The sequence below is a fragment of the Salvelinus sp. IW2-2015 genome, linkage group LG20, assembly GCF_002910315.2.
Source record: "Salvelinus sp. IW2-2015 linkage group LG20, ASM291031v2, whole genome shotgun sequence".
Classification (NCBI taxonomy): domain Eukaryota; kingdom Metazoa; phylum Chordata; class Actinopteri; order Salmoniformes; family Salmonidae; genus Salvelinus; species Salvelinus sp. IW2-2015.
The window spans coordinates 59434898-59460694 of record NC_036860.1 but is presented as its reverse complement, the minus strand read 5'-3'; the positions used below and the strand labels follow the sequence as shown (position 1 = coordinate 59460694).

At 42.0% G+C, this 25797-nt stretch overlaps 1 protein-coding gene across 2 annotated transcripts; it reads right to left on the bottom strand.

Annotated features, from left to right (window-relative positions):
* Positions 1 to 5400: 5400 nt before the first annotated feature.
* Positions 5401 to 24880, bottom strand: LOC111979912 (hypermethylated in cancer 2 protein-like). Of its 2 annotated transcripts, none has more exons than XM_024010595.2 (3): positions 24588 to 24880; positions 7169 to 7410; positions 5401 to 6927 (listed from the first exon to the last, which is right to left on the bottom strand). In XM_024010595.2, the coding sequence occupies exons 2-3, from the start codon at positions 7385 to 7387 to the stop codon at positions 5569 to 5571; spliced, it is 1578 nt and encodes a 525-aa protein (XP_023866363.1). In that variant the 5' UTR covers positions 7388 to 7410; positions 24588 to 24880; the 3' UTR covers positions 5401 to 5568. The 2 variants fall into 2 exon arrangements, with proteins under 2 accessions (XP_023866363.1, XP_023866364.1); XM_024010596.2 differs by lacking the exon at positions 24588 to 24880 and adding an exon at positions 13001 to 13214.
* Between the last annotated feature and the right edge of the window lie 917 nt (positions 24881 to 25797).

Here is a 25797-nt window from a genome sequence, read left to right as displayed (position 1 = left end):
TACAAAACACCTATACCACAGGAGCAGTACATTCCCACTGTCTCCAGTGTCTTGGGCTGGGAGCTTGATCTGATTTATAGCTATATCATGTTTAAAGGGTCATTTCACCCAATAAATCATGGTTTGACATTCTCACACAGAGTGGTTGTCAAGCTATTTGGGGTTAACTAACCCTTTAACATATTTTCTCTCTAAACTGTATTAGCAGTAACAAAGTAATAAAGCCCCTGACTATCATCCACTGAGTTATCATAAAGCGGTTTAAAACAGGATCCAACTAATAAATACATTCATCAATAGACTACACTGTCTGTAAGTGACTGCAACAACTTACTTAATAAGAGAGAGACAGTAAGAGATAAATAGAATAATCTAACTGGATAAAGGGTTTGTGACCAAATCCCTGACTGGTGGACTCTGAGGTAATATTTCCTATTCTTAAAAATAATGAGTTGTAGACTAAATAACTTGATATTACAGCCTACTCCCTTTACACATGTTTCTACCCCTTCGTAAAACATTTGGTTGGTCACAACAAACAATCAACAACAAACAAGATATCAAAAATGGCTTCATCATATTTTCATAACATGCGGATACTTAAGTTTACAGGCTCAACAATACATGCAAATAAACAATGCTGTTCTTTTCTTTGTTTTTAGACGTGAAAAAACGATTCCTTGCCTGAGGTCTGACTGTTAGGTTTATGTAAACAATGAGATCACGCTCCCACACATGCACACTTTACGCCACACAAGCCGTCAGTCGTTCAGTATGTGCTTTGGTTTAGAAAATAGTCTGTTGATTTGGAACAAGCTTGTATCTTTTATACAATGCATGCTGATAACATTCAATAACTAATATTTTATAATATATTTTAAACACCTCTACCTTTTATCCAGAAGTTATTTGAAAGAAGATAATCACCACCCACCTCCTCTAAAAAATCTCTTGCTTAGGAAACTAGTGTTTTTGCTTTCTGACAGTACAGACAGTTTGACAACACAGCGGAGGGTTCTTCAGTTAAAATGTGAGGAACCATCCCTGAAGATATGGTTTAGACTTATCACCCTCACAGCTGAAACATGTTTATCTTTTTCTCTCTGCTCTTTCATTTCATTTGTAGACATTCTAAATGCCTGAACCAAAACAACCAGAGTTTTGTAGTTTAACGGAACTCATAAGTGTAGATATGTACTTTATGGATGCCAGACCCTGACATCAATGTTCCTGAGTTCTGTACACTTTTCTGGAGTAAAAATTACTTTTTTCAACACTTAAGTGATAAACATGTAGGAAAGAGAATTTTAAAACTATGCACTTACTAGTCTAAAACGAAGCAATTACAACACATTCTTAGATGTTCAGAAATGACACGTATGTAGTCCTCCTGAGGACATAGTGAAGACAAAGTAAGGCAATGAGGTGAGGTTGGTCCAATCAACATGAGTCATTCCTACCACGTGGCTGTTTGTGTGGAACTAGGAGTGGACATAATAGCATCGGTAAAACTACACTGACATTGAAAAACGTTAGTTGTTGTTAGTTTGCAATAATTTTCTCTTTGGATTTCACCTTACAATCTCCTACACTAGTACCAGTAACACTTATCCAGGAAGCAATACTCACCCCTCCTCACAGCATTAACAGACGAGAGGAACTTGTTGAAAACCAAAAGCAAACTTAATACAGGGATACTGGGAAAGTATTATTAAATGGTTAATCTGAAGAGTGAATAGGTAGCAGTGTGACAGGGCTAGTAGCAGGAGTCCAGCCTTTTAAAGGAAAAACACAGACAAAACGACAGTACCAACAGAGTATGATGCCTCAAATGACAAAGAACCCCCCCTACCTGACCCAAACCCCTTAAAGTAGAAATACCCAGTCTAAACATTCACAAAAGCAGAACTAATTCACAAACATTTTACCCCCAAGTTAAACTACAAAGTCTGACCTATGAACTACAAATAAAGTAAACATTGCTGTTAGAACACCCCTGATCATTTTCAAATAATGCCATGTTTTCAACAGGCAGTGTATGTAAAGGTGATAAGTTATTATATGCACACTGGCTAGGCTGACTCACCTGTCCTATCTAGCTGGAGAACATAATATTAGTGACTGTTAGCCAGTCATGCCTGGGGTCCAGTATGTGTCTGATAATGAGGCAGGAGAGCCAATGAGGTCCCCCATTGGCCAGCGAGAGACAGCTACAACAGCCTGGAGGAACGACAGCACGGACTGACACCCTGGGAGGGCTAGTTTGGTTGCATGCTAAAAGCTATCATCATCAAAACATATTTGAGCCACCTGGGATGGGGAGGAAGGCGTCTTTGGTTTCATGTCAGATGGAGACGTGTGGTGTGTTGACCCTGAGATAGCCAGAACAGCTGGCTGGCTGGCTCAATGTGGATTTATGATGGGTTCTAAGGGTGAAGTAATGGTTGGTATTAGTAAGATGAGGAACAGTTCTCAAATAGAGGTACGGAATCATGGTTGCCATGATGAGGGTAATAGTTGTTAAGCGGGTGAGGGTATTGGTGATAGTTGTTAAGAGGTTGAGGGTACGGATTAACACTGGTAACTGGGATCCTGGGACTGTCCCAGGACCACTTGTCACATTTTCCGAAAAAAAAATTGTGACAAGACCTGGGAAATTACCAACTTTTCCCCCAATGTCGCAGTAATGCAATTCCACCAAATGCCCAACATCTACAGCAGCAGATTGGCAAAAAATAAAATGGTACATTATCCAAACAGGTTGTCACATGGAAGCCTTTAGCCTAGTCACATGTAAGCCTTTAGCCTAGTCACATGTAAGCCTTTAGCCTAGTCACATGGAAGCCTTTAGCCTAGTCACATGGAAGCCTTTAGCCTAGTCACACGGAAGCCTTTAGCCTAGTCACATGGAAGCCTTTAGCCTAGCATATTTTCTTTACACAAAGTCGTCATAAATGCAAAGCAAATGCCGGATTGCACACAAGACCCGAATCCAGTTTAGAGTTCTCATCAGAAATTAAAATTAGATCCCGGGCCGACCCAACAAGTGAGCTGATGCCTGATCACAGGCCTGGTCCGACATCACAGAATAAAAAAATGCCAGATTTCTAGATAACAGTAGGCTATATTGATTTAAACTGGTGTTGAGAACAACGTGGCGGAGGTGGGCAGCACCGTGAGGAGACGGGGAAACAGCCATTAGGAACAACGTGGCGGGGGTGGGCAGCACCGTGAGGAGACGGGGAAACAGCCATTAGGAACAACGTGGCGGGGTGGGGCAGCACCGTGAGGAGACGGGGAAACAGCCATTAGGAACAACGTGGCGGGGGTGGGCAGCACCGTGAGGAGACGGGGAAACAGCCATTAGGACTAGAAAAAGTGCAGAGAGGAAAACACCTTAGTTATGATCAACTGAATGATGAAAATATTAGAATAAAGTAGGCGAAAGCAAATTTGTTGCATGTATCAAATTCTTGGTTACACTGAAACTGCCAAAGTTATATCCAACCGTTATACTAACTTAAAGCAATAGTCGTGTGTGGTCACCTAGATGATCATTTCAGCAGTTTTAATTGAGACAGTGCCATCGCACTGCTTCGAGACAAGCGTGGGGTACTCGTCTAGATAAATCAATCAATGTCACATTTTTGTTTTCACTGAATCTCCGTTTGGATATTTGGTAGGCTGGGGAAATGTTAGTCAAGTTGAGGTGAGTGCTAATGATCATCTTTACTCTAGTTTGCTCATATATTAGCTGATCAAAAAATGTTGCTAGCATGTTATACAAGTCTGCTTGCTCTTCACTCGCATAGTAGCCTGTCCTACTCGCGACAAAAATCCTGTGTCAATCAATCAATGTGATTTTGTTTCACTGAATCTCTGTCTATATATTTGGTTAATTTATCTTGGCTGGACAAGTAGAAGTGGTAGCTCATTTATTCATTTATCACTGATCAGAAACATTTAGAATGGAATAATGTAGCCAAATTCAAGTGTATTATCTATTGACTCAGGCTATTGACTCAGGCCTAGGCTATTTTAATATAGTCCCAATAATCCCACTGAAACCAGAAATCTTGACTCCCGTCTCGAATGAAAATTCCTAACTTTATTCTGTAATCCATAGGTTGCATTATCAATGCATGTCTGCTTATGCTCCTGAGTGGCGCAGCGGTCTAAGGCACTGCATCTCAGTGCTAGAGTCGTCACTACCCTTGTTCGATTCCAGGCTGTATCACAGCCGGCCGTGATTGGGAGTTCCATAGGAGGGCGCACAATTGGCCCACCGTCTTCCGGGTTAGGGTTTGGCCGGGGTAGGCTGTCATTGTAAATAAGAATTTGTTCTTAACTGACTTGCCTAGTTAAATAAAGGTTAAATAAATAAAAAATAAAACAAAGCATGTCAAAATACCTGGAACATTTCCCCCGCTTCTCTGAGCTGTTTCGTATTTCTGACTATATGAGAGCGTCGGTACAGAATGTGAGATCAACAAACAGTACGAGAGTAGAGAGTATGGTCCCCGTTATGATCTTTAAACAATTTCCTCTCTTCAACTACTAGTTATTCATGAGCTGACCTGCTATCTGTATAATCATCAACTCCATTTTGCCAAATAGGAGATATTTTGTCATTCGTTGGAGGTTAACAAGCATAGCAACTTTAGTCATTTGACTTTTGTTTGACTGCTGTTACAAAGTTTGTATAATTCGACAACGCTATCGCCTACTCTGGGTGCGCTCTGTGGGTCCTGAGCATGCTCTGTCTCGAGATAGCATATTTCAGCAGTAGTCCTGGGCTAAATTAATTGAGTAACATGATAATGCTCAGAATTCATGAACAGCCTGTTTCGCAATTCACAACAATGTCATTGGTGATCAAAGTTACTCTATCATTACTAAATATCAGTTTCACTTGCTGTGAAACCTTTACAGTGGCGCAGCCAAGCCGGCATTGTGGCACAGCGACAATCTTATTTTGGGAGAACCCAGGCATAGTGACATATCTTGGTTTTAAAGGCTTGAGAATGGGTACTTCAAATATTTGCAGTATTTCCCGGGACTCTTGGGATAAATATCAATTATTCCCAGTATTGAAACTTGGTAGGTTTTCGTGAAAATATGAATCCCTAGTTGAGGGTATGGGTGATCGTTGTTACGAGGGTGAGGGTATAAGTGATAGTTGTTAAGAGGTTGAAAATATTGGTAAGTTACTCGGGGTGAGTGGTTATAAAGGTGAGGTAATTCATTTCAAGGTGAGTTTCTGAAGTTGAGGTAGAACCCAGGTGTGTTTACAAGGGTGAGGAGGTACTATGGGTAACAGAGGGTCCAGATAGTTATCTGAAGATGAGGTAGAACCCAGTTTGTGTTGACAAGCGTGAGAGGTACTTATTGGGGAACAGCAGGGTCCAGATAGTATCTGAAGATGAGGTAGAACCCAGGTGTGTTTACAAGGGTGAGGAGGTACTATGGGTAACAGAGGGTCCAGATAGTTATCTGAAGATGAGGTAGACAGCCTAATAGAACCCAGGTAGCTGTGGTTCAGCTGCAGTGACGATGGTGAAGTGTCCTCTATGAGGGCGAGGTGTGCATCCTCATATGACTAAGGAGGTTGCGTTGCTGGGTGAACTTCCCGCCACACAGCTGGCACTCGTACGGCTTCTCCCCCGAATGGACCCGCATGTGCTCGGCGAGGCGGTACTGTCGTGTGAAGCGCATGCCGCACTCCTCGCAGGCGAAGGGCTTGAGGCCCAGGTGACTCCTCATGTGGCGCGTCATGGTGCCTCGCTGAGTGAACAGCTTGCCACAGATGTTACAGGGGAATGGCCGGTTCAGCCAATGGCTCTTCTCGTGTTGCCGTAGTGATGTTGCGTCCTTGCAGCTCTTACTGCAGACTGTGCAGAGATGCCCAGGTTCTTCAGCGTCAGGCTTCACCTCCTTTGATGCAGAGTCATCTGGGCATGTGTCCGGATCTTTGTCCTTCAAGTATCCACCACATTCCTCTTCCTCTTCCTCCTCCTCCTCCTCGTCTTTCAGGTAGAGTTGGTCGTGGGTGTGTGTGTCGACATGGGCATTGAGCTGTTCTGAGCTGGGGAAGCCTTTCCCACAGGGGATGCAGACGTACAGGTTGTCCCCCACACCTGGCTCAAACCCTGGCTGGGGCTGACGGTAGATGTAGTTGGTGTTTCCGTTTCTCCTCCCTTTTCTTCCTCCTCCTCCTCTTCCACTGTGCCCGCTCCCCTCACTCTGATCTAGACCGTTCTCCTCTCCATCCACCTCTCCGTCCTCCAGCTCTGGGGTCACTTTATCACCTCGGGGCCTCTTGCGAGGGGCTCTGGGCTGGAGGTCTGTGGAGGTCTTTGGAGGCTCTGGCTTGGCACTAGACGTTGTGGGAGGAGTGGGAGTGGGGGAGAGAGAGGAGGAGTGGGGGGAAGAGCTCTGGAGCAGACTGCTGGGGGACACCTCCTCTGTGGCAGTGCTCTCTGACGGACTCCTTTTGGACAGGTCCAGTCCCAGCCCATTACTCCTACCTTCTCCAGAGGGGCTGAGGGAGGCACAGCGTGAGCCCGAAATAAACACCTTCTCGGACAGATCCTCTCTCAGCCTTCCCTCCTGGCCCGGTCTCTGGTTCCTCTGGCTCCCCTTCTTGGACCCTGAGTGGTTGTTATGGTGCTGGTGGTTGTGGAGGGGGGTGGAGGAGAGGCAGAGGGGGCCAGGGGTGTGTCCATTTGAGGTTGGGGAGGTGGAAGAGGAGGGGGTCATCTTGTTGGAGCTGGAGGGGGTCTGACCGTTGTGTTTGAGCTTCCTGCGACAGAGAGCAGCCAGTTCAGTCAGCTGGAGGTAGGAGGCGGCGATCAGGAGAGACGAGATACTGTGGTCACTGACGGAGTCAGAACTGGACAGACGACCTGTATAGATGAAGTCCAACACCTAGAGGAAAGGGGGGTAGAGAGTAATCTTTATAATGTCCCAATGAGCAATTTGTTTCACAGCAAGTTGATATCAGAATGCAGATAAAACAGCTAGGCTTCACAGCATTGATGTGGAAACTAAAACGTTGATTAATGTGTACTGTCCGTGGCTATTAAATTATATGAATGACAGAGTCCAATACAAATATGTCTGTATATGTGACTGCGGTCAGTGAGACACTGCCCGTCAAGTGACCCACCTGTCTGAAAATGGAGGGGCTGACCATCTCTGTGTCCAGGTTGATGAGGTTGTCGTGGGGGACCAGCGACTTGAAGTAGACGCTGCTAGCCGCCAGGACGTTCTTGTGGGCGCGGAACAGCGCGTTCTCCACCACGATGATGACATCACACAGGTATCCTTTGGCTCGCTGCTGGTTCAGCTGCAGAAGCAGCTGCTTTGAATGATTCTGCTGTTCCATCACACACACTTTGGTTTACACACCTGGGGAGAGAGGGAGAGTTCAGTTCTGAGAACTCAAAGAAATACAACCACTAATGTTCTTAGACTAATTTAAACTCCTGCAGGTCCAAACGTGCTCCTGAAATTCTTGCAATGCCCAGGATGCCTAAAAAAAGAAATGTAAAAAGTTGCCCAAGTATGGCCAATACATTACACCTCTCTGCTCACACTGAAACCATCACACTGATTTCCTCAAAGATAGGCCTCAACAACATACTGGCAGGAGGAAGAAAAATAACCAATGTGATAAACTAACCACCAACCCACTAACGAATACCAACAAATATCAAAAACCTGGTAAAAATAACCTCAAATTGTTTTTTTTGTTGCTCTACCATTTATTCTCGGCCCATTGTACCTTCTCTGGTAGCAATAGATTCTGAGGAACCAGAGAAAGCAACCATGATATGGTTCTGTTCATTATCACAGCACACAAACACTGTAACCCAGCTCTCCAGTATTATCAGCTAACCCAGTAGAGACTATGTGCTCCTGATCAGCTATAAATGGAACTCATTAGATGGGCACATGACTGCGCGTGTCATCGCTAACTCTCATATTTATATACACCCACCCTGACAGTATGTGAAGTGAGAATTCAGGTGGGGCTTTGATAATGGCAAATTGTTAACTGCTTGTTAATTGTTAACTGATATCTTTTTTCTTTTGACCAATCAGATCAGCTCTGAAAAAGATCTGATGTGATTGGTCAAAAGACCAATTAGAGGAAAAAACATCATAATTGGGCTGCCTATTTTTTAACTAGACAAGTCAGTTAAGAACAAATTCAAATGTATTTTCAATGACGGCCTAGGAACAGTGGGTTAACTGGTCTAGGAACAGTGGGTTAACTGGTCTAGGAACAGTGGGTTAACTGGCCTAGGAACAGTGGGTTAACTGGTCTAGGAACAGTGGGTTAACTGGGCCTAGGAACAGTGGGTTAACTGGTCTAGGAACAGGTGGGTTAACTGGCCTAGGAACAGTGGGTTAATGGCCCTGTTTAGGGGCAGAACGACACATTTTTACCTTGTCAGCTCGGAGATTCAATCTTGCAACCTTTCGGTTACTAGTCTAATGCTCTAACCACTAGGCTACCTGCCTCCCTAATGCAGCCTATCAGACTTCGTTTACCGGGTTAAACAATTAGTTTAGCCAGTCAGTAACCTCGCCAGAATACAGATCCAGCAGAAAATCACAGGCTGCCCTACACTGGTACGGTATCAGGGGAAAACAGGGTCTTTCTTAAAGCAGAACACAAATACTTAATGTCTCAGACTGGGATCAACACTGAGTGTACAAAAAAGTGTAGACCCCCCCCCCCGGCTTTGCCCTCAGAACATTCTCAATTCGTCGGGGCATGGACTCTAGAAGGTGTTTGAAATGCTGGCCCATGCTGACTCCAATGCTTCTCAAGTTGGCTGGATGTCCTTTTGGTGGTGGACCATTCTTGATAGACACAGGATTCTGTTGAGCGTGAAAACCCCAGCAGCGTTGCAGTTCTTGGCACAAACCGGTGCGTCTGGCACCTACTACCATACCCCGTTCAAAGGCACTAAAATATTTTGTCATGCCCATTCACCCTTTGAATGGCACACATACACAATCCATGTCTTAATTGTCTCAAGGCTTAAAAATCCTTTAAGCTGTCTTCTCCACTTCATCTACACTGATTGAAGTGGATTTAACAAGTGACATCAATAAGGGATCATAGCTTTCACCATGATTCACCTGGTCAGTCTATGTTAAGTAAAGAGCAGGTGACGATGCTTTGTACACTCAGTGTATAATCAGTGTTAGTAACTAGGCTTACTGTGAACATAAGCCTACAACAATTATCATATGCCAGGTATTGGTATTCAAACAACTGCTTTAGATAAAGATTTTTATGTAAACAACTTGATTGGAGCAATTAACAGTAGTTCTATTTACAGTACTGAGCTTCAGCAAAACTTAAAACCGAACTACTCTCCAGTTCTAATCCTCCATATCCCCCTCCAATCTGCTGCCCTACATCTGTACGAGTAGCATTTACATTTGAGTCATTGAGCAGAAGCTCTTATCCAGAGCAACTTACAATAGTGAGTGTATACATTTTCATATATATACTGGTCCCTCGTGGGAATCAAATCCACAAACCTTGTCGTTGCAAGTACCATGCTCTACCAACTGAGCTGCACGGGACCCTTGGGTAATTTAAAAACAGGATGGTACAACATTTGAAATACTACTACTGATAACAATGCATCTCATCCGTCTTGCCATACATCGATACAGTATCACAAAACACACGCTCCCTCCCCAAAAAATACACACTGAAACAAAAGAGTTGTTTGGGTAATCCATCTAACGACTGCACAACACACTGATGGTGATAAGATGCTGAGGGTCCATTTATGAGCCTACAGCCCCGTTCTGCCCCCCTCCTACCCTGCCTGCTCAAAAATCACCTCATCGCTTTACATGAGAGAACCATAGATGTACAGTATATAATCAAGCCGTAACCAGGAAGGCAGGCTGGACAGAACAGGCCGTAACCAGGGCGTCTGGAGGGAAGAGAGAACAGAGAGCAGGCCATATAACCAGGTGGTCTGGTCTGGAGAGGATGTCTGGCCTACAGGATCAATGAGTCAGCCTTGCTAGCTTCTGATAAACACTCCTGTTTACAAATACATTTCAATATAGGTTACCTGTTCTGTTCTATTTTGTGTTCTAAAACGGTTCTAGTCTGTTCTGTTCTATCCTGTGTTCTGTAACGGTTCCAGTCTGTTCTAGCCTGTGTTCTGTAACAGTTCCAGTCTGTTCTAGCCTGTGTTCTGTAACTGTTCTAGCTAGTTTGTTCTGTTCTAGCCTGTGTTCTGTAACTGTTCTAGTGTTCAGTCTTAGCCTGTGGGTTCTAACCTGTTTTCTGTAATATCCTATGTTCTCTTAGCCCGTGTTCAGTTTGGCTGTCCAGTGTTTCATCTTGTCTTCCTGGTAGAGATCACTGGCAGTAAATCACATGATCTGGTAATCTAGCTGGGCTTTAGGCATTAGGTCCACTACAGGAAGCAGTTTGGCCCTCTGGTAAGGGAATAATGATAATCTGAGCCAGTCCAATTGACACTCCTTAATGCTCATTAACTTAAATTAACTGTTTTCTAGGAATAAAATAAACGTCCTTTCCACTCACCAGTTGGGCTGAACGTGGAGCAGAACATGACATGAAAAATAACATCCCCATTGTTGAGCCAGGTTTACTCAAGGTGTTCTGGAAAAGGGCACCCCAAGGATAGCCCATGTCACATGTTTACTCCTAACTAGCATAATTATTACTAAACACATGTTAACTCCTAACAGAATTAGTTTGTTAGAATCTTAAGATGCATGCCAAGATTTGAGAAGTGTAGTTGGCTGGCTCTTACTACCTTCTGATGGAAGACATATTTTTTTAAGTCTATTTGCTTCATATTATGGGAACTTTGTTCCGTCCAAGTTTGTGTTCATTCAGTTCAACCAAAAAAGGCCAGTATGTTTTTACAGCCACAATCCTGAGTTTGTGTTTCAGCCAAACAGTAGTCCTACCACCTGGTATAAAGCTGAGGGATGTGGCTGAGGAAATGTAACCACTAAAACTCAGACCAAGCTATAAAAGCGGGGACTGGCAGTACATAATAACATTGATTTGACGCCACAATTTTAAACATATTGCTACACATTGTTTGTGTAAAACTGAAATGGCAATAAAACATACAAATTTGAGTAAAATAACCTCAGGCCTATTCTGGGTTATGATAGGGTAAGACAGTTGTACTAGCGGATGTAAACAATCATAATGCTTTTGTTATATATTCTTCAGGTACCAATGGGTAGAAATCATTCATAGAAATTTAACATCATTCTAAGAGATAGTGGCAGCGATCAGAAAATGTTTTTTTTTTTTTTTTAAATAACTAAAAAATAACAAAATCTACGAATTCCATAACAATTAATTTTAATTTCAGCTATATACACTATTTTGTAGAAATTCTGCTGGATTTTGGTCTAACCTACACAGCAAAACGTTAAATCAATGCTACTGGTTGCTATGTTGCAAAAGCCCAACGTTTCTCACATACTGGAGAAACATTTAAATGCAATGCTGTGACCATCATCCTACAAGCATTCCAAACCAGTGTTGCTCTACCATGATCTAAAACAGGGATCAACAATTAGAGTCAGCCGCTCGACGATGTTTTTCTTGAGCGGATGGTCAGGTGGCCAGAACATAATTACAAATCATTTGTAGACTGGAAATTGACTGCAAGAAGTCCAAATAGATATAATATTTAACGAAAACAATTAATTCAAATCTTGCTTACATTTGTATACAATCACATATAAATCTCTATTAGCGTGGGTATACTTTGGATCAAAATTTCCAAAAATATTATCACTTGCAGCTGATTTGCTGGTGTTTTTACAGTTTAACTCCAACAATAATAATAAACTCTGATCTAAAATGTATGATTCATTGATACAGTTCAGAGAACGAAATCTTGAAAAAAAGAAAATCAATAGGCGATAGGCCTACTCGTCTACCACAAAATTGATAATGCCCTACACGCAGAGGGGGTGGCGAAGGGATCCACCAATGTCTTTTATTCAATTAGCCTATATTGCTGGGCCAGCCCTACATCAAATCACATTTTATTAGTCACATGCGCCGAATACAACAGGTGTAGACCTTACAGTGAAATGCTTACTTACAGGCTCTAACCAACAGTGCAGTTTAAAAAAAAAATGTTGATAAGAATAAGAAAGAAAGTAACAAGTAATTAAAGACCAGCTGTAAAAAAATAACAATATATACAGGGGGGTGCCGGTACAGGTAGATACATCCAGTGGTATAAAGTACTTAAGTAAAAATACTGTAAAGTACTACTAAGTCGTTTTTGGGGGTTTCTGTACATGACTATTCATGTTTTTTACTCCACTATATTCCTAAAGAAAATATATACTTTTAACTCCCTTACATTTTCCCTGACACCAAAAAGTACTCGTTACATTTTAAATGCCCAGGCAGGACAGAATTATGGTCCAATTCACTCACCTATCAATATAACGCCTTGTCATCCCTACTGCCATTGATGTGGCGGACTCACTAAACACAAATACTGAGTTTGGAAGTTCTTGGAGTGTCCAACTTCTGTCAAAAAAATTAAATCATACTGTCTGAATTGCTTAATATAAGGAATTTAATGTATAGCATTTACTTTTACTCAAGTATGACAATTGAGTACTTTTTCCACCACTGCATACATCCAGATTTCAGTTAATATTCTTAGTTTGTTGAAAGTTATTCATCTTATTCCAAAGCTGTGAAAAACAAACCGAAGCCAGCAATCCACAGGCTAAAATTAGTGCAAGTATAGAGGTGGTTGCCAAGCTGGTAATACTAGTTCTGGAATTAGGCTATGCCCTCTGGGCATAAAAGCCATTTGTTAGGCGTTTCTGGTATTTCTTCAAAAAACGGAGTGCAACCTCTTGAATACAACCACACACACCAACTTAAATCAAAAAACATGTGACGATCTGAGAAAAATGACATATTTACCTTAATTCATCGATGAACACTGTTTATTTACTATCCTCTCTCACCTCACAACCCTCGGATCACAATCTTGCCAAATGGGCCAAAATGTCATAAATATGCCAACTGATTATTTCTCAATTATGCTTTTTTTTTATAATGTCAAATATACTGTATGTTAACAATCCTTCCAACAAAATGAACCTTCTTGTGAAAATACCCAAAATAATGATATTTTTTGTCCTTGCTTCGTATTGAATCCCTCTACTGGAGGTATGTTTAGGCCGGAGGTCATCCAGCCTGGTCCTGGACAGCTAGCAGGGGTCTAATCCTAATCAGTACCCACCCAATCGATTTAACCTAACCTTTATTTACCCCGGTTAGTCTCATTGAGATAAAAATCTATTTTGCAAGAGAGACCCGGTCCAAGATAGCAGCAGGGTCAAAGTTTAAGTGCTGGGCTGGAACTGTCCACATAGACTTTAGAGAGGTAGAGATATTTGAAGAAGTGAGCAGGGCATTGTGAGCAAGACATTCTTGACATTTTTCAAAATAAGCCTCTGATCGTCAAACGTCCTCTGTGTTAATGTTGACAGACAGAGTTTATTCTAACCAGAAACTGGTGTACCGGTTCGCCGTGGTTCATGTCATGTTAATGTCATGTTCCGTTCCTTCCTTTCAGTGGGAAGGGGGAGGGGGGTTGGATTGCATTAATCCCAGATACCTGAAATGAGACAGGCTGCCAGTATGGCGTAGGCTACCCCATTCATAGATGCAAACTGCTTTAGCGCCTATTGGCGATAGTATGTTCTGATCGGGGGAGTTTTGTTAAGAGCCCCAACGCTAGTCTAAACAAACACACATCGCTTGCTGTACGTTTTTGGAAACATAAGAAACGCGTCTTTGATAATAATATATATATATATTTTAAATGTTAAATTACTACACCTTCTTAGCGTTAGGTGTCACACACGGCCATATCTCCACGTTACATCGTGTGTTTTCAGAAGACAGACGGAAGACATAGTTAATTAGCATAGGTGGCTCCCTATCTAGTGTGCACCAAACACCAGTGCTGTGTATAAGCGTAACTGGGAAGGAAATGTAGTTCGGAAACTGGAGGCACACAGCTTGTGGATCTGTGCAAAACTGCTACAGTAAGTGCATTCTTTCTTGCTAATATGAAAGATAAGAAGCATAACAGAATATGTTTGTAAAACCGTTTTGAAAGCGATGATTGACGTTTCTAAACGTTAAAACAGAGCTTCGGAATTGTAGTTCCCATGGAGCCAACAGTGGGTGAACGTAACTGCTGGAAACCCTACGTACGGAGAAGCTAGGAGTAGGTTAGTTACCAATAATCTTCCTGCCAGAGTGCCAATAGGAGGAGAGGTAACCTGGGATGGAGCCAATCAGAGGGGTACACTATGAAGGAAACTATATTGAACAGAAATATAAATGCAACATGTAAAGTGTTGATCCCATGTTTCATAAGCTGAAATAAAAGATCCCAGAAATGTTCCGTACGCACAAAAAACGTATTTCTGTAACGGATTCCCACGGTACTGCTGCTCATTCCATTCACCAGCTCAGGAGGTCTGACCACCAACCCCCGGAGTGGAGGTCTGACCACCAACCCCCGGAGTGGAGGTCTGACCACCAACCCCGGACTGTCTTGTCTCATTACTCATCTTGTCTCATTACGCACACCTGGTTCCCATTAATGTTATGGTGCTTTTTTTGTCTGTATGTTTATTGTAAAAATGAAATAATGTAAAAGTAAAATAAGGGGATGATGACGCAATCTTTCGAGAGGAAGGGAATCTGATTCCATTGGTCCTCAACTCGCGGCTCAGACACTTCATTCAGGATAAATGGAGTTAAGAGTAAATCATATTCCACATAGTGTGTGCTAGGACACAATAGTTCGGCGTCTCATTGTGAAAAGGCTATACTGCTCTGTGACCACCATTGACTGGGACGCACAGCCTGAACGTGCAGTTGAACTCAGTTGACCAAAGTTACCTCGGTAACTCCTCAAACTCGACAAGGCTCTGGTCACAGATTTGAGAGAACCCCGTAAACTGCAGTTATGAACCTGGCTTAAAGCTGTACCCATTGTGACACTTACAGAGCCAGGTTCACCCAAGGTGTTCCGGGAAAAGCCAGCGCAAGGATAGCTCATGTCACGTTTACTCCTAACTAGCCAGGGCTGGATTAATGCAGGGGCTTACAGGGGTTGAAGCCAGTAGAGGGCCCAAAAGGCCCCCCAAAAAAGGCAATATAGGTAGTAGTGGTGCGCAGGTCAGCTGTTTGTTCACCCGCACCCACCCGCAATTGCTAAAACCCATCCGCAACCGCCCAACTAAGTGATGAAGTGAAAATGTGAGGCCTGCACCTGACCCTAACCTGCAAATATAGAAATTGTGCTGTAGGCTACAGTCAGAGATGGGGGACCGATTGTTTTGTCAGGTTTGACAGATACGTTTCTGCTTAGAATTTCGGTAGGCTTGTCTGTAATTAGATACATGCAGCTTCTCTTCCGTCATTACATGTTGCCCTAGAACAGGGTTTCCCAAACCCGGTCCTGGGGCCCCCACTGAGTGCACGTTTTGGTTTTTGCCCTAGGACTACACAACTGATTCAAATAACCAACTCATCAAGCTTTGCTTAGTTGAATTAGCTGTGTAGTGCTAGGGGAAAAAACTAAAAACATACACCCAGGGGGGCCCCAGGACCGGGTTTAGGAAGCCCTGCCCTGGAAGACTAAATCAACCCTTGCGAACCAGAATAATGTCATAAATGATAGAATGAATGCATCAATCTAGTTGACATAGGTAAAGTTGTGTCATCTCGGCTTCTTTCGCTGAGAAAAGATGTTTAGGAATCAGGGACAAAATACAATAAATAAATACCAAAAATGCAGTCGCATTGTCTCAAGATGCTGAAAGAAAGAAATCATATTTCTCCACTCCTGTTCCTGAGTCAAAATGTACATTTGGTGTATCATTTTACTGCAAGAAATGCTTAATTCTGCAGGCGTTAATATTAAGACTGAAAGATTATAGTCAGTGTCCAGATTTCAGTTTCCATTTAACCCCTCTGAACAGTAGGCTACAGTTCCCTTGACGTGCCATAGGCCTATTTAAAGAACCCCTTCTTGTTACTGTCGAATTTGTATAGCGCTTCACAATCATCACACATAACATAAGCATTGCTATCATCCTCTACCACTTCACCAAAACTTTCCTGGACCTCCCTTCTCTTTATTTTCAACTCTCCATTACGCAGCTTTTCACTTGTCCGTTTTGCTTCAGTGGATCGACGTTAACTTTTTCCTTTCACAGCATTAAGGCTGCGTTGACACAATGACTTATCAATGACCCAAGCCCAGCTCATTAAATCCCTACCATTGTGTCGCCGAGTTGTCATAATGCTTCAGCAAATGTACATTATCCCAGGGGTGTTGGAAGACACAATGTAATGTACATCATTTATGTCCCTCTTACTGCACTGAATGCCTCTGCTGATCCTACAGTTATTGTATGCTGTAATCATATGCCTATGAACCAGATGTATACTGTTAGCACTGAGGCGGTGTGCCGTAGCAGGAAGTCCACTATGTGTAACTCACCCTGCACTAACATAAATCACCCAAGCATTTCTACCTCTGCTAAGCTTCCCTGGATAACAAGAACACCTATGTGAGAACTGCAACTGGATCCTGGACTTCCTGATGGACCACCCCCAGGTGGTGAGAGTACAGGCAACAAAACATCCCCCACAGGGATGAGGTCAAGTGACCTGGCAGTGTGGTGCCAGGGCAACAACCTTTCCCTCAATATCAGTAAGAGAAAGGAGCTGATCGTGGACTAAAGGAAATGGAGGGCCAAGCACGGCCCCATCCACACCGACGAGGCTGTAGTGGAGCGGGTCTAGAACTTCAAGTTCCTCTGTGTCCATATCACTAAGGAATGAACATGGTCTACAAACACCCACACAGTTGTGAAGAGCGCACGACAGCGGCTCTTCCCCCTCAGGAGCCTGAAAAAAATTGTCATGGGCTCTCAGATCCTTAAAACGTTCTACAGCTGCACCATTGAGAGCATTTTGACTGGCTGCATCACCATTTGGTATGGCAACTGCTTGGCATCTGACCGCAAGGCACTACAGAGGGTAGTACGCACGGCCCAGTACATCACCTCTATATCAGGCTGTGTCAGAGGAAAGCGCTAAAGATTCTCAACCTCCAGCCACCCAAGTCATAGACTGCTGTCTCTGCTACCGCACGCAAGCGGTACCGATGAACCAAGTCTGGAACCAACAGGACCCTGAACAGCTTCTACCCCCAAGCCATACGACTGCTAAATAGTTAACCAAATACCTACCCAGACTATCTGTACTGACCCCCTTTTGCACTAACTCTTTTGACTCACATGCGCTCACATCACATACAGTGAATTCGGAAAGTATTCAGACCCCCCTTGACTTTTCCCACATTACGTTACAGCCTTATTCTAAAACAGGTAAAGAAAATAAAACATCTCATCAATCTACACACAATACCCCATAATGACGAAGCCAAAACAGGTTTTTATACATTTTTGTATAAACAGAAATACCTTATTTACATAAGTATTCAGACACTGCTATGAGACTCGGAATTGAGCTCAGGTGCATCCTGTTTCCATTGATCATCCTTTCTACAACTTTATTGGAGTCCACCTGTGGTAAATTCAATTGATTGGACATGATTTGGAAAGGCACACACCTGTCTATATAAGGTCCCACAGTTGACCGTGCATGTCAGAGAGAAAACCAAGCAATGAGGTTGAAGGAATTGTCCGTAGAGCTCCGAGATTAGGATTGTGTTGAGGCACAGATCTGGGGAAGAGTACCAAAACATATCTGCAGCATTAAAGGTTCCCAAGAACACAGTGTCCTCCATCATTCTTAAATGGAAGAAGTTTGGAACGACCACCACTCTTCCTAGAGCTGTCCCTTCAGTCAAACTGAGCAATCGGGGGAGAAGGGCCTTGGTCAGGGAGGTGACCAAGAACCCGATGGTCACTGACAGAGCTCCAGAGTTCCTCTGTAGAGATGGGAGAAACTTCATGAAGAGCAAATCTCTGCACCACTCCACCAAATCAGGCCTTCATGGTAGAGTGGCCAGACGGAAGCCACTCCTCTGTAAAAGGCACATGACAGCCCACTTGGAGTTTGCCAAAAAGGGACCTAAAGACTCTCAGACCATGAGAAACAAGATTCTCTGGTCTGATGAAAACAAGATCGAATTCTTTGGCCTGAATGCCAAGCGTCAAATCTGGAGGAATCCTGGCACCAGCCCTAGGGTGAAGCATGGTGGTGTCAGCATCATGTTGTGGGGATGTTTTTCAGGGGCAGGGACTGGGAGACTAGTCAGGATCGAGGGAAAGATTAACCGAGCAAAGTAAAGAGAGATCCTTGATAAAAACCTGCTCCAGAGCGCTCAGGACCTCAGACTGGGGCGAAGGTTCATCTTCCAACAGGATAACGAACCTAAGCACACAGCCAAGACAATGCAGGAGTGGCTTCGGGAGTGGCCCAGCCAGAGCCCGGACTTGAACCCGATCGTATATCGCTGGAGAGACCTGAAAATAGCTGTGTAGCGATGCTCCCCATCTAACCTGACAGAGCTGGAGAGGATCAGCAGAGAAGAATGGGAGGAACTCCACAAATACAGGTGTGCCAAGCTTGTAGCATCATATCCAAGAAGACTCAAGGCTGTAATCACTGCCAAAGCTGCTTCAGCAAAGTACTGGGTAAAGGGTCTGATTACTTATGGAAATGTGATATCAGTTTTTTTAAATGTGCAAACATTTCTAAAAACCTGTTTTTGCTTTGTCATTATGGGGTATTGTGTGTAGATTGATGAGGGGGAAAAATGATTAAATCCATTTTAGAATAAGGCTGTAAGATAACAAAATGTGGAAAAGGTCAAGGGGTCTGAATACTTTCCAAATGCACTGTACACTCACATCACATACGCTACTGCTATTGCTTATTATTTACCCTGTTGCCGAGTCACTTTACTCCTACCTATATGTACATATCTACCTTAATTACCTCGTATCCCTGCACATCGACTCGGTACTGGTACCCCGTGTATAGCCAAGTTTGTTACTCATTGTGTATTTATACCTTGTGTTATTATCCTTCTATTATTTTTCTATTTGTCTCTCTGCATTGTTGGGAAGGGCCGGCAAGTAAGCATTTCACTGTTAGTTTACACCTGTTGTTAACGAAGCATGTGACAAATAAAACTTGATTTTACTGTCAGTGGCTGATATAACAAGAGAAAATCTGCTGATGCGCAGCAAAAACAAAAGCCATGGGTCCTATGATTTGTTAATCCGGCCCTGTAACTAGCTAACAGAATTATTACTGAACACATGTAAACTCCTAACAGAATTAGTTGTTAGAATCTTAAGATGATGCCAAGATTCGAGGAGCAGTGGCATGTATTCATGGATGCCAAAAATGACCAAAAAAACTAAAACAATGCATCTTTCGTCTCTCTGTGTTTTATAAATGTCCTTCAATTCACAAGAGGCTGAATGTATCTCACCGGAGAAAGCATCCAAGCGAACAATAGAGCCCCTCTGTCTCTATGTGTTGCCCATCTATGCTGTCTGGTCAAAAATAGTATGACATTGTTGCCACCCGTAGCATTGAATGCAAGGGAAGCAAGCGAGCATTTGGCCTCCCTTGATATAAAAAAACATAAAATAATAGCCCATCAGCATTGAGCTAAACTGAGTGAGCTCAGCTGTGAATGGTCCTGGCGTACCAAAAAAAAAGTCTCAAGGGAAGCCATGTTGAATTTGGCTTCAGACCAATCACATCAGAAGCCAAACGTCATTGACAGAAAACTTGAATTGTTGCATCCCATTGTGTCGTTGTCCTCTCGTGGATAACTAGCTAGCTAAAATAGGCCATGGATAGAGATGGGGATTTGGACTTGTGGTTTTACTTCATTCTCCGTACTGGCCAATGATTATAACATGAAAGAGGGGGATGGCATTGGCGTTTCTCTACAAGTAGCATGAATCAACATGTATTTTCTACACACACACACACACACACACACACACACACACACACACACACACACACACACACACACAACACACACACACACACCACACACACACACACACACACACACACACACACACACACACACACAAACACAAACACACAAACACACAAAACAGTACCATGGATAGCCACATTATATTTAGCTTGAGTTGATTGGACTAATTCATTTTTTGTATCTTTTACTCATTGTATGAGAATAAGCATGTTGAAATGGTGCTGAAATAGTGGAGGCAGCGCCTGTTTTCTTTGCAACTTGCGGTAACTGTCCGTGGTTCTAAATCAATAGTTCTTAAGTAGTCCGAAAAGGTTGGAAACATTAACTGTCTTGACCATGCTGTAGGGTATGTAACAGGTTGTTACATGTAATATGTTCTGTGGATTTCATCGGACAGATGTTGCTCTTCGGTTATGTGATGAAACAAAGGTGTAGTTGAATTTATTCTGCCACTGTCTTCTTATTGTCTCGGCCTTAGACCTATACATCATGGTCGCAAGGCATATGAACTAACAGGTTATAGAGCAAACAACGCAATTATCACGACACATAGGTTGTAAAATTGCTTTTTTCCCCTGGCTTGGCTTCCCCGGTAATTTGACCCTTGCACCGCTACTGTTGAGGAGTGTAGTTGGCTGGCTCTTACTATCTTGGGATGGAAGACAAAAGGTTTTTAAAAGTCTATTTGCCAAATATTATGGGAACTTTGTTTCATTCAGGTTTGTGTTCATTCAGTTCAACCAAAAAAGGCCAGTATGTTTTTAGAGCCACAATCCGGAGTTTGTGTTTCAGACAAACAGTAGTCCTACCACCTGGTATAAAGCTGAGGGACGTGGCTGAGGAAATGTAACCACTAAAACTCATAGACCAAGCTATAAAAGCGGGGACTGGCAGTACATAAGATTGATTTTACACCAATTATAAACATACTGATATAGCTCAGGGTTTTTTGAAAGATGGGAGAATCAAATATTTTTATTAATAACATTTGAAATATACATTGTTAAAGACCAAGTATCATATATTATACCATGTAAAGGAACAACCTCCTAATTAAAACCTTTTTTAATTAAAACCTTTTTTCATAAAATCCACCTAACTAGATTTGTCAACTCCGTCAGACACCATAATTATTTTTATATTTATTGTCCAAGTGTTTGAAGGCCTTGACTGTTTCATTCTAACATTCTAATATTAAAATATGCAATACAAATCTCCAAACGTCCTAGTTTTTTTATACCACAGTATAATGCTCCAGGGCTAATTTCGTTAGCATTTTGGTTGGTTTTCCTAGATACAGAACATAAAACAAGATTTATAAAGCAAGCATTATCTCTTATGTCTAGTACAGCAAGTACTGCAATAGTTTAAGCATATGTTGCAGGACAATGAACATATTATCAATCTCAAGGGGGTTAGCAACCAATGAGGGAATCCCTGAGCTATATTGTTTGTTTACAAGACAGAAATGGCAACAAAACATAAACATTGGAGTAAAATAACATTAGGCCTATTCTGGGTTATGATACAGTAAGACAGTACCTTATTAGCATCAATGATGGCTTACGCTGATTGATGCTAATAAGGTATATTCTTTAAGAATCAATGGGTATAAATCATTAATTGAAATTTAACAGCAGGAAGTATCCAACATTGTAAAAAAAAAATACAAATAATAACATAATACATATAATTCCAGAACATCAAATTATTGCTACTGGTTACACTAGGCAGGTTTCCATGGACCCAAATGTAATCAACAAAAGCAATGTTTCAAAAAAACTAAATTGAGACATGTGTAATGGAAACATCATATAGACAACATTTTTATCCGTTTGACGGGTGGATTTTTCTTGTCTATCTAGCTTTGAGACAAATGACGATGGAAACTGTTTTTCAAATAAATTATGGTTGTTGAATGATTTTGAAGGTACGCGGGGCATGTGATGTCATCACCTAGACCTAACTATAAAAGGTCCATTCCACATTTAATTCTAAATGCTGGCAAAATCTATTTTTTTAGCTATAAAAAAATGATGCTTCTTTGCAGGACAATGATTGTCCTGACTTTCAAGAATAGCTGAATTGCTTCGCCTTGCTTTTCTGCTCGGCTGGATGCAAGTTTCGCCATATAATTATTTCAGATCTATAGGTGTGCAAGTTTCACCATGGCACAGACCATGGCGATATGTTGGTACATGAACATTATTGGAACATGGCAAATATTAGTCAATTATTGCATTCTATCCATGCTGGCTTTCGCATGCTACCTACATGAAACAGATAGGTGGGAGGGCAAACTGGTTACCACCAATTTATGAATGCGCATTGTGCAACTTGCCTAAATGGGTAATGGAAACACATCAACCACAATTATGATTTATTTATTTTAAGGTGTGACATCATTACATCCTGCTGTTTTTAATCGACAATTAAGTTCAATGGAAATGCACCGTAGCAGACAATTGTCACATCTATTTCTATGTGAACTTTGTAAATGTTGATAAAAAAAAAATCACTGGACAAGTTAAAGGAGTATTGTGTAATATTCTTGATTTGTAATTTCAGAAAATGTCCATAATAAATAAATGCAGTAATAGTGGAATGATAGTTTTCCATTATTTTTTCACACAAAAAATATTTGGGGGCCCATACTGGCTACCCGATTCCTTGCTCCGGCCAAACACTACACCACGCCCACACACGTTCGTTTCTTTGACGTAGTACCTTTAACGGAAACATAGCTGTTGATACACATTTGAGAGAATACAATCTCGAGAGAAAAAAAACATACAAATGGGTGATACCCGTCTACAACAAAATAGATAACACCACAGAGTTTCTAAACCCAGAGGCCGAACATCGCGAGACTTCCGGGAACGCTTTAGATAGAACTGCATCGGTCAGAAAATCCATTCAGACATGTGAATCAGCGATTCATAATTTTTTGTTGTTGTTCATATTACTTTTTACCTTCCGAAAATACCTCATATTTTGTGACAACTGATGTGTCCTCTCCTTCAGTGTCGAATTAAGCATGTAACTATATTAACAGTCATTGATCTACAAGTCTTTTTGCATGCCGAACAACTCTAGGGAACATCAGTAGCCCAGCTTCGCGCACTGACCAATGCGAAGTAGTTGGCCTGTTCCTGATCTTACACATCTGTGCAGCACCTTCAGCATTCAAATGCTAAAATAGCTTGCGCGATATTAAGCTGTATTAGTTGAGTGGCAACCTATGTAATTTGCTAGGTTATTGTTATCTTCGCGCTGTTGAAAATTGTGTTTTACTGGAATAAAAGTAAGCTACTGGGGACAACTCATCTGCCTATACCTGCTGAACGGGGCTTACAATAGATTTGATTTTGATGTTCAAGTTCAACGTCAGCAATAGTTTTGGTAGTGTATATGGTCATTTTTTTAATATACTGGGTAAAATTTATAATTTCATAATGAGGAATCACTTTTGCGAGGCGCACTGCATGGCCAAAGCTGGAGGAGAAGAAATAGCTCACTCAAAAAAAACTTTCAAAATGTAAAAAAAATGTGATTTTGAGATGGGGGTGAAATCCAAAGTTGTGCTATATATATATATTCATTGGGTATGTCATAGCTCATTTGTAAATGATAAATATAGATACATTACTAGCTCAACCCCTTAATCTGCAAAAACAACAAGTTAATTAGTGGGTGATGGTGATTTCAGATACAAAGTGGGGGAGACAAAAAAACAAACTAAATTGCCCTCCCCTAACCTGACAGTGGGGTCGTAGATGCCTAGTGTCCTTTATGGCTCAGATCAGGTGCCTACATCGTATACAACATAGACATACACCATTTACGCGTACACAAACAGAAGTCAGCTCAGACAGTTCCAGATCAGAGGCCCAGCTCATGAGCTGCATCAACAGCAGATTTGAATTTTGTGCATGAATCGCATCGATTCGTTCTCTAATCAAACCGAATCGTTTCAAACTAAAACGTATCGTTTCTGTATCGTATCAGAGCCCATGTATCTACATATGTATCGAATCTTCTTGAAAGGGAAAAATGCACATCCCCACGATATAGCCATTTTGACTTTGTGGCTGTGGTAACTAGTGGCAACCCTAGCAGAGGGGGTGGGTAAAGGGGTCCACCAATGCCTTTTATTAAATTAGCCTATATTGCTGCGCCAGCCTTGCATACATCAGATTTAAGTAAATGTTTTGTTTGTTTAAAGTTATTTATCTTATTCCAAAACTGTGAAAAACAAACCGAAGCCCGCAATGCACGGGTTAAAAGGAACGCAGGTAAAGAGGTGGTTGCCAAGCTGGCTACACACGGGGAGACCTCTCTGGGCATACGAGTCAAATGTTTGTTGTTTCTGGTGTTTCTTCAAACAACGTAGTGCAAATTCTTGAACATGACTACACACACACCAAGTTACATCGCAAAACATACGAGGATCTGAGAAATATGACATAGATTTACCTTAATTCATCGATGAACGCGTTTTTCATTTACCATCCCACCTCACAACCCTCTGTTCGCCATCTTGCCACTGCAGGCTATTTCCCTGGGAAGCCTACCCCCTGGCCCAAATTTAAATAAAAGCCAACTGAAAGGGGGAGAGGAGAAAAAGGTTTGCCTGTGCCTCAGAAATGCCAGACCATCCGCCGATGAGCAGAAGTACCCTGAACAACCAGGATACAAACCGGATCAATTGACCAGAATCCACAAAGATTACAAACGCCTCTGACACACTGTATGTATGGGCCCCTGTCCCATGGCATTCTACAAACTCAAATATCCTTGAGCCAGGTGCTTGAAACCGACTCGATGTGAAAAACTCACTAGTAGTGATAAGAGGGTGTGGTGCAGGCTGATTATAGGTTACGTGTCTCTGTCAGAAAAAGGAGTTAATTATTTCAAGTCTTACACCTTGCCGACATGAATGCACAACATTCTTTCACCCTCCTCTCATTGATTGTATGCCAATAATGTGTATTACATCTTATAGTGTGAGATAAAAATAACTGACCGAAATAGTTAGTACACCTCTATCAAATATGAATCTCTCAAAAATAAATTATTAAAAGAAACACAAGAAATACACACATTTGACAAGGTTAATAAACCATGGAAAAGTTGTTGTTTGAAAAACCATTGGTAATTAAATAATAAATACATTCTGTGTTTGAGTTAAACTATCAATGTGTAAACATGTGACAAGGAGCAGTAAAATAAATAGATTAAACATATTAATTGTAACTAATGTCTTACTGCCTTTAGACAGTGTTATTAACACAGCAATATGAGTGGTAATTCATTGTAAATTGATGGAATGGTATCAAACATAATTTCCCTTAGCGGTGCAGCGGTCTCAGGCACTGCATCTCAGAGCTAGAGGTGTCACTACAGACCCTGTTTTGATTCCAGGCTGTATCACAACCAGCTGTGATTGGGAGTCCCATAGGGCGGCACACAATTGGCCCAGTGTCGTCCGGGTTAGGGTTTGACCGGGGTAGGCCGTCATTGTAAATAAGAATTTGTTCTTAACTGGCTTGCCTAGTTAAATAAAGGTTAAATAAAATCAAAATTCCATTTACTCCATTCCAGCTGTTGGACTCCATTCCAGCCATCATTATGAACCATCCTCCCCTCAGCAGCCTCCACTGCTCTCCAGCTATCCCTATGAACA

What these genes read in the sequence shown, in the direction of transcription:
- LOC111979912 (XM_024010595.2), bottom strand. Translation starts at nt 7,387, where the DNA reads ATGGAACAGCAGAATCATTCAAAGCAGCTGCTTCTGCAGCTGAACCAG. An exon ending in GCCCCTCCATTTTCAGACAG is followed by an intron (nt 6,928 to 7,168) that starts GTGGGTCACTTG and finishes CCTTTCCTCTAG; the next exon opens with GTGTTGGACTTCATCTATAC.